This window comes from Muntiacus reevesi, chromosome 1 (assembly GCF_963930625.1).
Source record: "Muntiacus reevesi chromosome 1, mMunRee1.1, whole genome shotgun sequence".
Lineage (NCBI taxonomy): Eukaryota > Metazoa > Chordata > Mammalia > Artiodactyla > Cervidae > Muntiacus > Muntiacus reevesi.
In genome coordinates, this window is record NC_089249.1 from 184,503,985 (window position 1) to 184,516,162 (window position 12,178).

The 12,178-nt window shown below is 48.1% G+C and overlaps 1 protein-coding gene across 3 annotated transcripts in view; it reads right to left on the bottom strand.

Annotated features, from left to right (window-relative positions):
* Positions 1-11,586, bottom strand: part of SLC27A1 (solute carrier family 27 member 1) — a 35,710-nt gene extending 24,124 nt beyond the window's left edge. Inside the window, exons 1-2 of one of the 3 annotated variants that reach the window (XM_065917454.1) lie at positions 11,359-11,586; positions 9,544-9,711 (exon numbers count right to left, since the gene is read on the bottom strand). In XM_065917454.1, coding sequence (XP_065773526.1) covers positions 9,544-9,710 — 167 coding nt within the window. In that variant the 5' untranslated portion in view covers position 9,711; positions 11,359-11,586. Of the gene's footprint in view, positions 1-9,543; positions 9,712-10,028; positions 10,100-11,277 lie in introns of those variants that run through there. The other 2 variants (XM_065917452.1, XM_065917455.1) reach the window with 2 other exon arrangements.
* Between the last annotated feature and the right edge of the window lie 592 nt (positions 11,587-12,178).

Consider the following 12,178-nt stretch of genomic DNA (forward strand, 5'->3'; position numbering starts at 1 on the left):
TGAAAGACCTAAATGAGTACCTCTTTTTGCTAACCAAAAGAAATCCAAAGAGGACTTTCGCTTTTACGGTAAAAGGCAAAATGTGAAAACAGCCTCCAGTGTTGTTTTTGAGGGAGCTGTTACAGGGGCAGCATGAACCCAAAGGAGCGAGAGAGGCACCACCAAGCCCCTTACCCTGGAACTAAATACACTTGGCATCCCAGTATCAAGCCACTATAGCTTTGAACTCTGTGAGCATCTGACTTTTATCTCAATTTATTCTGTGCATCCATTAGCAAGATGCATCCTAAGGTAACTGCTTCTTTGCATTACATCCTTTTGGCTTCTGAACAGTTTCACAGGAATGCTCTATTTTTGTATAGCAGGAGAAACTTTTATGCAAATAGCAAATCATTATGTTGCCCACCTGAAAACAAGATGTATGATATGTCAGTATCGCAATCAGGGCTTCCCTGCTGGCTCAGTGGTAGAGAACCTGCCTGCCAGTGCAGGAGACAGGGGTTTGATCCCTGGTCTAGGAAGATTCCCATGAGCCATGGAACAACTGAGCCCCTGTGCTGCGACTACTACTCCAGAGCCCAGGAGCCACAACTACTGAGCTCATGTGCTGCAACTACTGAAGCCCGCGCCCTAGAGCCTGTGCTCTGCAACAAGAGAAGCCACTGCAATGAGAAGCCCGCACACTGCAGCTAGAGAGTAGCCCCCCCAACTTGCTATAACTAAAGAAAAGCCCACACAGCAAGGAAGACCCAGCACAGCCAAAAATAATAAACAAATAAATAAAATTTAAAAAGAAAGTGGCCCCTTTGCCACCCAGGAGGAGACTGAACATCCAACCACAGGATGGTTTCTGGGTGGGACACCTTCCTGCAAATGGGTGTTAACGTTCCCCTGCCAGATACTGAGCTTCCAGCCCTCTTCCCCCTCTGCATTCCTGGGATCTGCAGGTGGGTTCTCTACCCCAGGCAGAAGACCAGAAGAGCTTCCTATGGGAAAATGTGACGAGGCCCAGAGGAAAGATCCAAAGACACTGCACTGAGGTCTCCCCAAAGCACCACCTGGCCAGGTGACCCTCATCATGAAGCTGAGTTGACAAGATCCCTCACCCCTTATACACACTCATGCTGAGAGCTTCTAATTGACTTTATAACCAAAGACTACCAGACTCCTGGGGATCTCCTCTAACAGGGATGATGGAGACTAAACTAAACAAAGAAGAAAATCTTTGAGGAAAAAAAGATTGTGCAAACAGGAAAAAAGAAACCTAATAAAGTCATTAATATCCCTGATGATGTAAGAAGATTTACTGCATCCATGAAATAAGAATAGAATGCTATAAAAAAAAGTTTTCAGGGAATGAAGAGAAAAAAAGATCCTGGAAAATTTAAATGTGAGGGCACCATAGAATATCCAACATACAACATGACCCTAGTGAAAAATATGGACTTAGTAATGTATCAATAATGACTTATCAATTGTGACAAGTGTACTATACCAATACAAGATCTTAAAAATAGAGAAAACTGCAGGGGAGAGGAAGGGAGTATATAATACTTTCTGCTCAATTTCTATAAACCTAAAACTGATAATAAAAAATGAAGTCTTTATAAAAAAGAAAAAATAATAGTTAAAAGATCAATAAAAAGAGTTTATTAATAACAAATGATAATCATAATAAAAATTTTAAATGTGAGCATAAATTAAAAATTAATAGAAGGGTTATAAGTAATTTGAAGAAATATCATAGAAAGTAGAATAAAAAGACAGAGATGGAAAATAAAAGAGAAAAGATAAGAAAATTATAGCATCAGTTCAGAAGATTCAACATCATATTCAACAAATAGTTATCAAGCTAGACATTGTTCCAGGCACTCAATAACAGGAGTTCTAAGAACAAAGGAAGGAAAGGTGAGGAAATCACCAGTGACAGCATTAAAACAACTTCCTTGACCTGAAACCTCACCAACAGATCGTACAATGGATGGAAATAGCCCACTCTCTTGAAAAGATCCCACAAGCTGCCAGAAAGAAAAACAAAAATACAGGCCACTATAAAGGATCAGGAACCAGAAGGTTTTAGACTTCTCACTAATAACCATGATGGGAGAAGAAAATAAGAAATGCCTTCAATTTTGAAGGAAAATGATATCCAAACTAGAAGTCTATACCCAGACCATCAGTCAAGTGTGAGGGTGGAAGTAAAGATATTTTCATATATGGGGGGCGGGGGGTCTCAAAAACTTAAATTCCCATGCATCATTTCTCCCAAAACTAATAAAGATGTGCTCCAACTAACTAAAAGAGCAAATCAAAGAGGAGGGCTACCAGGAACTCAGGAAACAGGGTATCCAACCCCAGAGAAAAGTGATGCTAGTCCTCAGGAAGATGGCTAGGAGCAAGGCTGGGGTGATGGTTACACACCAGGTGGAAAGGGCAATTTGCACGGTTTGGACAGATTGGGGGCTAGAACAGAGATTTCTCCAAAAAGGTGAAATTGAAAGCCCATCTGACACTATAAACATAAGAAGAGAGAGAGACAAATGTGTGGAGTTTGAGCTTGAAGTACAGATAAATACATAGAACTAACAAATACAAAGGCAATCAATAACTCCAGAGAAAAATACATAAAGTTGTTTCACTCAAATTATAAATAAGCATCCTTTTGGCAGTCTACTAAACACCACATACACCAGTTTTTGTAAGCTTTTTGATTTTTGTTGGTGATTTTTCTGTTTAAAAGGGGTCCTACGCATAATGCTGAAATGATGTCTAGGGTTCCTAAGCACAAGAAGGCTGTGATGTGCCTTCTGGAGAAGATGTACATATTAGATAAGTTTTATTCAGGCATGAGTTATAATGTTGTTGGCAGTGAGTTCAGTTGTAATAAATAAACAATATATAGGAGGTGTTTTTAAATAGAACACACATAAAACAAGATTATGTATTGATTGGTTGATGGAAATGTTGTGATCAGAGGCTCTCAGGAACCTAACCCTGTATTTTCCCTAGGAACAATGGTTCAGTATTTGCTAATTCAATATTTGCAGCAATTTTGTAGAACAGATGATGAGAATCTACTGTGATAATATTGGGACAATGAAGGAATGGAAAAACATGTATGTCTGGGTATGTATGGGGGTGGTGGGTATGTGTACAACATGCGCAGGAACAGAAAGAAAATGAGGACGGGGGATAAAGGGATGCTGAATCCTCATCTTCCATAGAGGGAGATGACAGACCAGCTCTCAAAGTGAAAAAATGCAGATACTGCCACATAAGCCATTTGGAGATTCAAACAAGAGGTAAGAATCACTCCTGATAGAGAAGAGAAAATGTGGGTCAAGGTTGAGCAGGCAGCTGCCACTTGAGGTAGAAGGCTTAGAATCTTGAACCTTGCATGACTTTAATAAAAGTAAAAATTTCAAGTGTAAGTGGAGAGAAGAAAGCAAGCATGAGGTGAAGAAAATGATGATGAATGTGTGGCCACTGGTGAGTACCAAGAACAAGAGGTCTGGGACTTCCCAGCATTCAGTGATTAAGACTCTGCCTCCCAAGGCAGGGGCATGGGCTTGACCCTGGGTTGAGGAACAAAGGTCCCACAAGTCACAGGGTGCGGCCAAATACCTTTAATAAAGAACAAAAGGTCTGCATATATTTCTCTTTCAAAAATATGTATTTATTTATCTGGCTGCACCAGGTTTTGTTTGCAGCAAGCAGGTTCTTTAGTTGTGGCCTATGAACTCTTAGTTGAAGCATGTAGGACCCCAGGGAAGCATGTTCCCTGACCAGGGATCAAATCCAGGCCCCCTGCATTGGGAGCATGGAGTCTTAGCCACTTGACCACCAGGGAAGCCCCTACATAAGTATATCTTGGAAAAGAGACATAAGACACCCCTGAGGAGGGGAACTGCAGGGCTGCAGACAGTCCAGAGAGGGCAACATTCACTGCAAACCTCTCTCTAACATCTGAATTTTGTACCTGTTATATATTAATCACTACAAAAAAATAACTGAAAATGTAAAATGTCAAAAGTTAGCTGTTTATACACTCAACTCCCTGGTCAAATCCTGATAGCTTAACCATTTGACCAATAAATAGAGTTGCTACGATGAGCATCCTCCTCAGTGTTTATTGAGTGACCTTACAGCGACCCTTCAAAGTAGCATTCTAAAATGCCCATGTCAGAAATAAATAAATAAATAAATAAAATGCCTATGTCAGATGGTGGATGAGGTGGGGGCTCAGAGAGGTGAATTAACATACCCAAGGTCACACAAGTAGAGGACCGAACAACCCAGACCCAGGCCCCCTAGCAGAGTCCCTCTGCTGCTGCTCGAGCTTGCCCCAAAGCTTGAGGGCAACATTCAACATGTACCACGTGGCAGGCCAAGTGCCCATGCTGCACACAGCAGGTGCTCAATTCATGTTTTCTTGAAGGAGAGGCGCTGTACAAGGTGTATTCTTCCGGACGAAGGAACGGAGACCCAGAGGGTGATATTTCACGGGCTAGCTCCTCTGGCTCCGGCCGCCAAGTTCCCAACCCCTGAGGGACCCACTGCTGCCTGAAGGCCGTCAGTACCACCAAGTCTGAGCACCTACTTGATGCCCAGCTCTCCTCTAAGAGCTTCCCATGGATGAATTCAATCAGTTCAGTTCAGTTCAGTCGCTCAGTCGTGTCCGACTCTTTGTGACCCCATGAACCGCAGCATGCCAGGCCTCCCTGTCCATCACCAACTCCCGGAGTTTACTCAAACTCATGCCCATCAAGTCGGTGATGCCATCCAGCCATCTCATCCTCTGTCGTCCCCTTCTCCTCCTGCCCCCAATCCCTCCCAGCATCAGGGTCTTTTCCAGTGAGTCAACTCTTCACATCAGGTGGCCAAAGTATTGGAGTTTCAGCTTCAGTATCAGTCCTTCCAATGAAGACCCAGGACTGACCTCCGTTAGGATTGACTGGTTGGATCTCCTTGCAGTCCAAGGGACTCTCAAGGGTCTTCTCCAACACCACAGTTCAAAAGCATCAATTTTTCCGTGCTGAATTCAATAGGGTACCCCAAAAACCCCATGAAGGGACACTAGTGTGACAGCCATGGGCAGCGGGTTAACAGTAACAATGGAAACCCTAAGAAACAGCCCCCACAAGGGTGCTTCCTGTCCACAGACAACACAGCAAAGAAATGCGAACTGAGGCCACAGGGGCTCATGCTCACGTTACCCAAGCATTCACAGCCCTCTCCGGAGCACACCCACGGGCGGGCAGTTGACTCTAGCGCTGGGCTTCAGCTACATGCCTGGGCCGCCCTGCCTGGCAGTAGCACAAGCCACCCCCACTCTGAGGACAAAGAGGCCACTGTCTGCCTTTGGACCCTTCCCGAGACTTCTTCTTGTCCCTCTGTTCCTTTTGCCCCCTCCTGTTTTCACCCTGAGTTCCAGGGCACCGGGGCAGGAAGAAATAAACAAGGATGAATGTGATCAGATTTCATGATGAAAATAGAGGAGAGCTGGAAGAACTGGGGCAGGGTGCTTAAATATTTTTGAACCTCAGATCTAAAGGCAGCCAGCCTCCACCACTACTCCAGCACAACACAGCAGCTAAGAACAGACTCTAGAGCCCTGCCCCTCCCTGGCTATGCATTTTTAGGCAAATGACCTGCCCTCTTTGGGCTTTGGCTCATCAATGATCAAATGGGATTAGTAAGCATTCCTTCCTTACAAGACTGTGAGAACTCTAGAACACTGGTATGGAGTGGGTGGTGGGTATTATGACAAGCTGCATTAGTTAGCTATTGCTGTGTAACAAATTACACCCAAAGTTACCGACTGGAAATAACAAACATTCATTACCTACAGTTTCAGGAATTCAGGAGCATTTTAGCTGTGTGGTCTGGCTCTGGTTCTCTCTAAATCAAGGTGTTGGCCGGGCCTGTGGTCATCTCAAGGTTTCGCTGGGAAAGAATCCACTTCCAAGTTCACTCATGTGAAACTCTCCAGAGAGCTGCCTTACTGACTGCCATGTAAGAGACCCACGAAAGAGCACCCCAGATGGAAGCCACAGTCTTTGATGACCTAATCTCAGAAATAATATCCTATTACTTTTGCTATATTCTGTTCATCAGAAGTGAATCATTAGCTATGCAACCTATATTTGCCTGTAAAGTCTTTGCCACTTTGGTTAAATACATTAGTATTGTTTCACAGTGTCCTATGACCCTATATGAGCAAGTGTTTTTAAACCTTTTAATATTTTTTTTACAAACTTCCCAAAAATGAAATTCTCAAAGAAGTCTTTTTGACCTCAAACTAACTTTAGGATTTTTTTAGAGAGCCCCTAGCATATTGCAAAAGATTTTTTCTCTCTTCTCATAAAAATATAGATGTTAAACTAGTTAGACTTATTTGATATGTTAAATTACATGTGAAGAAGCATTAAGAAGTAAAAATACTAAGCTTTCTTTATATTGTATTTATATAGGTATATAAGTATTTTTAAAATTATATGATGTTCCTAGAAATATAATATACTTTAGTATCTGGTAATGTTGTGATAAAACATAATAATACATATAGTGATATTCTATTTATAATAATAATAACTGATAATATTACTAGTCATAATTCTAGTTACTGTCTTAGAGTGCTATGTATCATAGAAATAACCAAATTTCCCTGTCAACTACACTGTAATGAACTCTAATCAGATCTTTAGCCATGGCATTTTAAGTCTTTTGACATTTACAGACAGTTATTGCTTTACTCTGAGGCTTTTCCTAAAGTGTTCCTACAAGAGTGTTCCTTCTTCAGAGAAAGTTCTAAAAAGGATTCTGACAAGTACTCTAGGATACAAGTTTATGGTAACTTTCAGATCATAACATCAACTGGGTAAGGATTTATAGAACTCTAAAGAAAAACTAGATTTATAAAACTGCTAACAAAAGATGAAGATCAAAAACTAATTGCATAGGACTGAATGAACTGATGATGATGATTATAATTTTGTATGATTTTTTGTTGAAAACATTGCTGGTTCTTTTGTGTTTTGTTTTTCCAGGTTTAAGGAAATCCTCTTATCTTTTCTCTTAAAAGCTTTCAGCAATTTGGTAATAAACATTTGAGAACTAAAAAAAAAGAAGTGAATCACTAGGCCCAGCCCACACTCAAAGCAAAGGGATCATACAAAGCTATGAAGACCAGAAAGTGCGACCATCTCCCAAGCTGCCTCCATACAGAAAGTGTGCCAAGCTCTGTGTCAGGGATTCAGAGTGGACTCAGCTCCTACCCTGTTCCAGGGTAGACAGGACTGGGTACGGATAGCCCAATATATTCTGTACACTTGCTGGGTGCCACCCTGGTGGGAGGAGGCCAGGGCCACAGTGGCACAGTCTGTGCTGCCCGCCCCCGCCAGGTCACAGGTTAGTCCTGGGAGGAAAGAGACCCCACAATTAAAAGACAAGAAAGCAGACACACAAGATAATTGTAAGTGACTGATGCTGCTCGTGGTTACAAGTCAAGTTCTGGAGTCACACTGTCTGGGTTCAAATCTTGCCCCTTGTATTGGCCAGCTGTGTGACCTTGGGCAAGTGACCAAACCATGCTGCGCCTCAATCCGCTCATCTGTGAGATGGGACAAGACAGTACAGACCTCCCAGGGTGGCTGGGAGGACTTGAAGAAGTCATGATTCCCAGGGTGCCTCACACAGAGGGAGCCCCGCATCAATCTTGGCTCTTTTCCCAGAAAGCAGGAAGGTAGGGGGGTCTACAGAGACACAGGGTCAGGGGAGGGCTGTCTGAGGAGGTGACATTTAACCCATGATGAAAATAAAGAGCAAGGGAACCGTGATCTGGGCAAAGGGAACAGCAAGTGCAAAGGCCTTGGGGCTTGAATAAATAGGAGCGTGTTTAGGAATGGCATGGAGGCCAGTATAGTGGGAAGAGTGACAAAGAAGACAGGAGGGTGGGGACAAGGTCAGAAAGCTCACGTGGTCTAGATCCTTAGATCAACAAGGAGGTGTGGGGAGAGTGCTGCCCAGGAAAATTCAGCAAAGGTTCCTCTGAGGGAGGCAACATCATAAGGCATCACCAGGTGGAAAAAAAAAAAAGAGGGCCCGGTTTCCCAGGTGGCTTGGTGCTAAAGAATCCTCCAGACACAGGAAACTCAGGCTTGATCCCTGGGTCAGGAAGATTCCCTGGAGAAGGAAATGGCAACCCACTCCAGTGTTCTTGCCTGGGACTCCCATGGACAGAGGAGCCTGGTGGGCTACAGCCCCGGGGGTCGCAAAGAATCAGACACCACGGAGTGACAGAGCATGCACACGTACATGTTCCAGGCAGAGGAAGCAGCCTGAGCCTGATAAGGCAAGTTGATCTGGGGGCTGGGTGAACCTATGGAGACGTGGGGAGTGGCAAGTGGGCAGGCAATAGAATGGCGGAACCCCAAGGACACAGCTAGGGACTGAGTCTTTTCTACTGCAGCGGGTAGAGGTCGTGGAAACTGTGTGAGCAGAGAGCACCAATCCGAGCCGCATGTCAGAAAACCAGGGGCAGGGACCAGGGTGTAGAAAGGAAAGGACGGGTTCTGAAAGGTTCAGAACCAGTCAGTTAGCAGAGGAACTTTTCCCAATTCCACACCATCCCTGTGGCTCACAGAACTCAGTTTATCTTTGCAATGGGTTAGTCCTCCCATCTTCTCATGGGCATCAAGGCTGGCAGACCCATAGCAAGTGTTCACGGACTTCCACGTGGAGGCTGTTCCTAAGACTTGCTCCGGTAGAATGCCCAGAAACAGTTATTTCACCGCAGAAGGACTCCCAACAGCTTCTCTGTGCAAGGCCCTCAGAGACAGCCCAGAGGCCTTCCAAGGATGCCTACGAACCCTCCCTAGAGATAGTCACCAGAGACCTCTAAGCAAGCCTTGGAATACACAGCAACCTCTCGGCAGGCCTTGAACAACCCCCAAAATCACGCACAGATCTCAAACTCTCAAATAGCATTCTAACTACAGAGAAACCTGTAAAAGGCTCTGAGAAGACAAACATCCTTCAAAGACCCTAAAAACACTTTACATGTTCCCCAGGAAGCCCTTTCATCTTCCCCGAGAAAGTTCCCCTGACAGCCCCCTAGGGACCTACCAGAGTCCCTGAAGTCCCCAGTCCTCCCAGTCACCAAAGCCGCATATAGACCCCCGTCCCCCTAAGACGCACAGCTCCCCCTCCATCAGTTTCAGCTCTCCGGAAGTCCTACTCGCAGTCCTAATACCCCCAAGCTGTCGTCCAGCTCCCTGAAGTCACCCACTCAGTCTCAAGGGCATTGAAACCTACTCATCTCCCTCTAAAGACCCCTGCAGGGGCCCTCAGAGTCCCCCATCCACTCTTTTCCGTCCCAGCACCGCCCCTAGCCCCGCCCTCACCCGAACCCCGCCTCCCAGTCTCCAAAACCTCTCTCCCCTAAGTCTTCACGCCGCCCTTGCAGCCCCCCTCTCTTCGACCCCGTGGACCCTCAGCCCGCCCCCGACCCCAGCCCCTGGTTCAGGCCTGGGCTGCACTCACAAGAGGTCCCGCCTCGCGGTTTTGCAGACGATGCGCAGGAAACGCCAGCCGCCGCCGCCTACGTACACGCCGAGCGCCGCCGCCGTACTCCAGGTCCATGGCAGTCCGAGCAACCATAACAGCGCCAGAGAGGCCACGGAAGCCGAACCTGCACCTGGAGCCCGCATCCTGGGGAGGCGGAGAGCTCTGAGGCCGCGGGCAGCCCGGACCCCGCCTCACGACCGACCCAACCCCGCCCCCAGATCGAGCTCCGCTCCCGCTTCGAGCCAGGCCCCACCCCGATGTCTGGGATTGGACGTGTCTCGGACAGGCTCCGCCCCGTCCCAGACCTCCCTGCTTCAAGCCCGGCCCAGGCTTTTCTGCCAATCATTAGTGTATCTCCGCGCCCCCGACAGTCTTCTGTTCCGTCAGTCACTGGCGAGCCCCGCCCCATGCCTCGATTGAGCGGCGGTACCCTGAACCCAAGCTCCACCTTAACGACTTACCCACAAGCCTAGGCTCCACCTTGGCCCCACCACAGACCCTGGTCCTGGGCGGCTTTCCTCTAGGTCCCGCCTCTACCCGCCTCCGCCACTCACTTGGTCCCGCCCCCAGGTTGGGCCTCTGGCCCCGCCCGTAAGCGCCAAGCACCGTTCCAGAGCCTCGCCAGCTCTAGACCAGGTTCGGCCCCTAGGTTAGTCCCATGGCCCCGCCCCGCCCTGAGTCAGGCCCCACCCCTGGGTCTCAAGCCCCGCCCCCGGTCCTGGGTTTAGCCGGTATTCCCAGGCCTGAGTTCCACCCCGGCTACCGACCCCGCCCTCAGGCTTTGGCAGTCACCACCCCCTGGGCCCACCTAGTACCCTAGGCCCCGCCCCACCTGCCCTCCCAGACAAGCTCTCTTCCGACCTGACTTAGAGCCCCCCTGCGGCACAGTAGAGGCTCACCCCGTACCGGAGGCCGGGACCATAGAGAGGGGTGTCTGGCCAGAGTGACGACTGCCAACGAGACCCGGGGGCTAGAACGCCCTGGCAAGGACGGCTGTGGTCTCCAAGACCAAACTTCGCCAGGCTCCCAGCTCCCCTCCCAGCCTGGTAATTAGAAAACTTGTGCGTCCCTCAGCCAAGAGGCGTGGCTCCCCGGCGCTCCTGGCCCAAGCCTTAGATGGCAAACTGAATTCTAACCGCCCGGGGACTATAAAGTCCCAGTTTATACTCAGGGCCTACCTGTACTGGGTTTTGGCCCAGCTTGTTCTAAATCCAATCTTTAATGCTTCTTCGGTTTTAAACAGACGTTCCAGGAACCTGAGGAACCCTAAACTCACAGCTTAGGGGCCCCAGAATATCCAACCCCTGGGTGGTTGGTTTAGTCGCTCAGTCGTGTCCGACTCTTTGCGACCCCATGGACTGTAGCCTGCCAAGCTCCTCTGTCCATGGGATTCTCCAGGCAAGAATACTGGAGTGGGTTGCCATTTCCTTCTCCAGGGGATCTTCTCGACCTAGAAATCGAACCCAGGTCTCCTGAACTGCAGATTCTTCACCAACTGAGACTGATCTACGAGGGAATCCAACCCCTATCTCAGTCTTAAAGGGACCCAACTAATCCCAAATACGAATGAGTCTCCAAATCTTGTGAGTTTAGTCTCAATAACACCCCAGCTGCCCAGGGAGGAAAAAAAATCCACACACCAGGTCCCCATCCTTCCACAGGAAGCTCCACAGAGTCCTTTATTTGCATCCCAGAGCCCTAAGTGCTCACCTAGAGACCCTAAAGCCCTCCAACTGATCAGGTGAGGGCTAGTGCTGTCCTCACTGCTCACCACCTTGTTCCCTGGCTGACCTGGAGCCGTTCACAGATCCTCAGGCTTTGGCTGCTCAGTCGCGGGCTCCCAGACGCTCAGGCAGGAGGCGGGCACCGACAGTGAGGCCAAGACAGAGGACCTCCCCTTGGGGCTTCTGGTTCTGCAGCCTCATGGGGCCTGCTGCGATTGCATTGTGCCCGTGTGGGCTTCTGCCTTGGAACCCTCTCTCCAAGCTCCCCCTTCGTCTGCCCCCCTGCCTATTCCACCCCTACTTGTTTCTTCCCTGCTTGGCTGACCTTCTCAGCTCTCTCCTTGGGAGGCAGCCAGCATCTGCTTCCAGCACCATTTAGAGGACAGGACTGGGCAGGCACTCCCCGCCACACGCATGCTGCCATTGGTCCCTGCAGGCTGCCTAGGGTGGGTGAACTGGGGACGAGGAGACAGATCCGGAGGACAGGCCCGGAGCCAGCCATCGGTCCCTGACTTTCTCAGCTAGGGATCAGCAATGCCCAAAAACTACAGCAGCTACTCTTTTCCTTCCATATAGCGCTATTGTGATCACCCCATTTTGCAGGTAAAGAAACTGAGGCTTGACACTGTTGCACTAGCTGGAGTTGAGATTCATTCTTTCACAAATGTGGGCAGAGAGCTTGTTCCCCTTCCAGTCTTCCTAAAACTTCTCCCTCTTCTCCATCTTGCCCTGATTCCCCCCACCCATCGGCCTCCCCCATTCTCCTTCCCTTCTTCAAGTGTTCTGCCCCCTTCCTTAGCCTTCCTCCACTCCCCCTTTGCTCACCATCTCCTCCTCCACCTACTCCTTTTCCCTTTCTCCTCCCATCCTGTGGCCTTCCCTCCTCC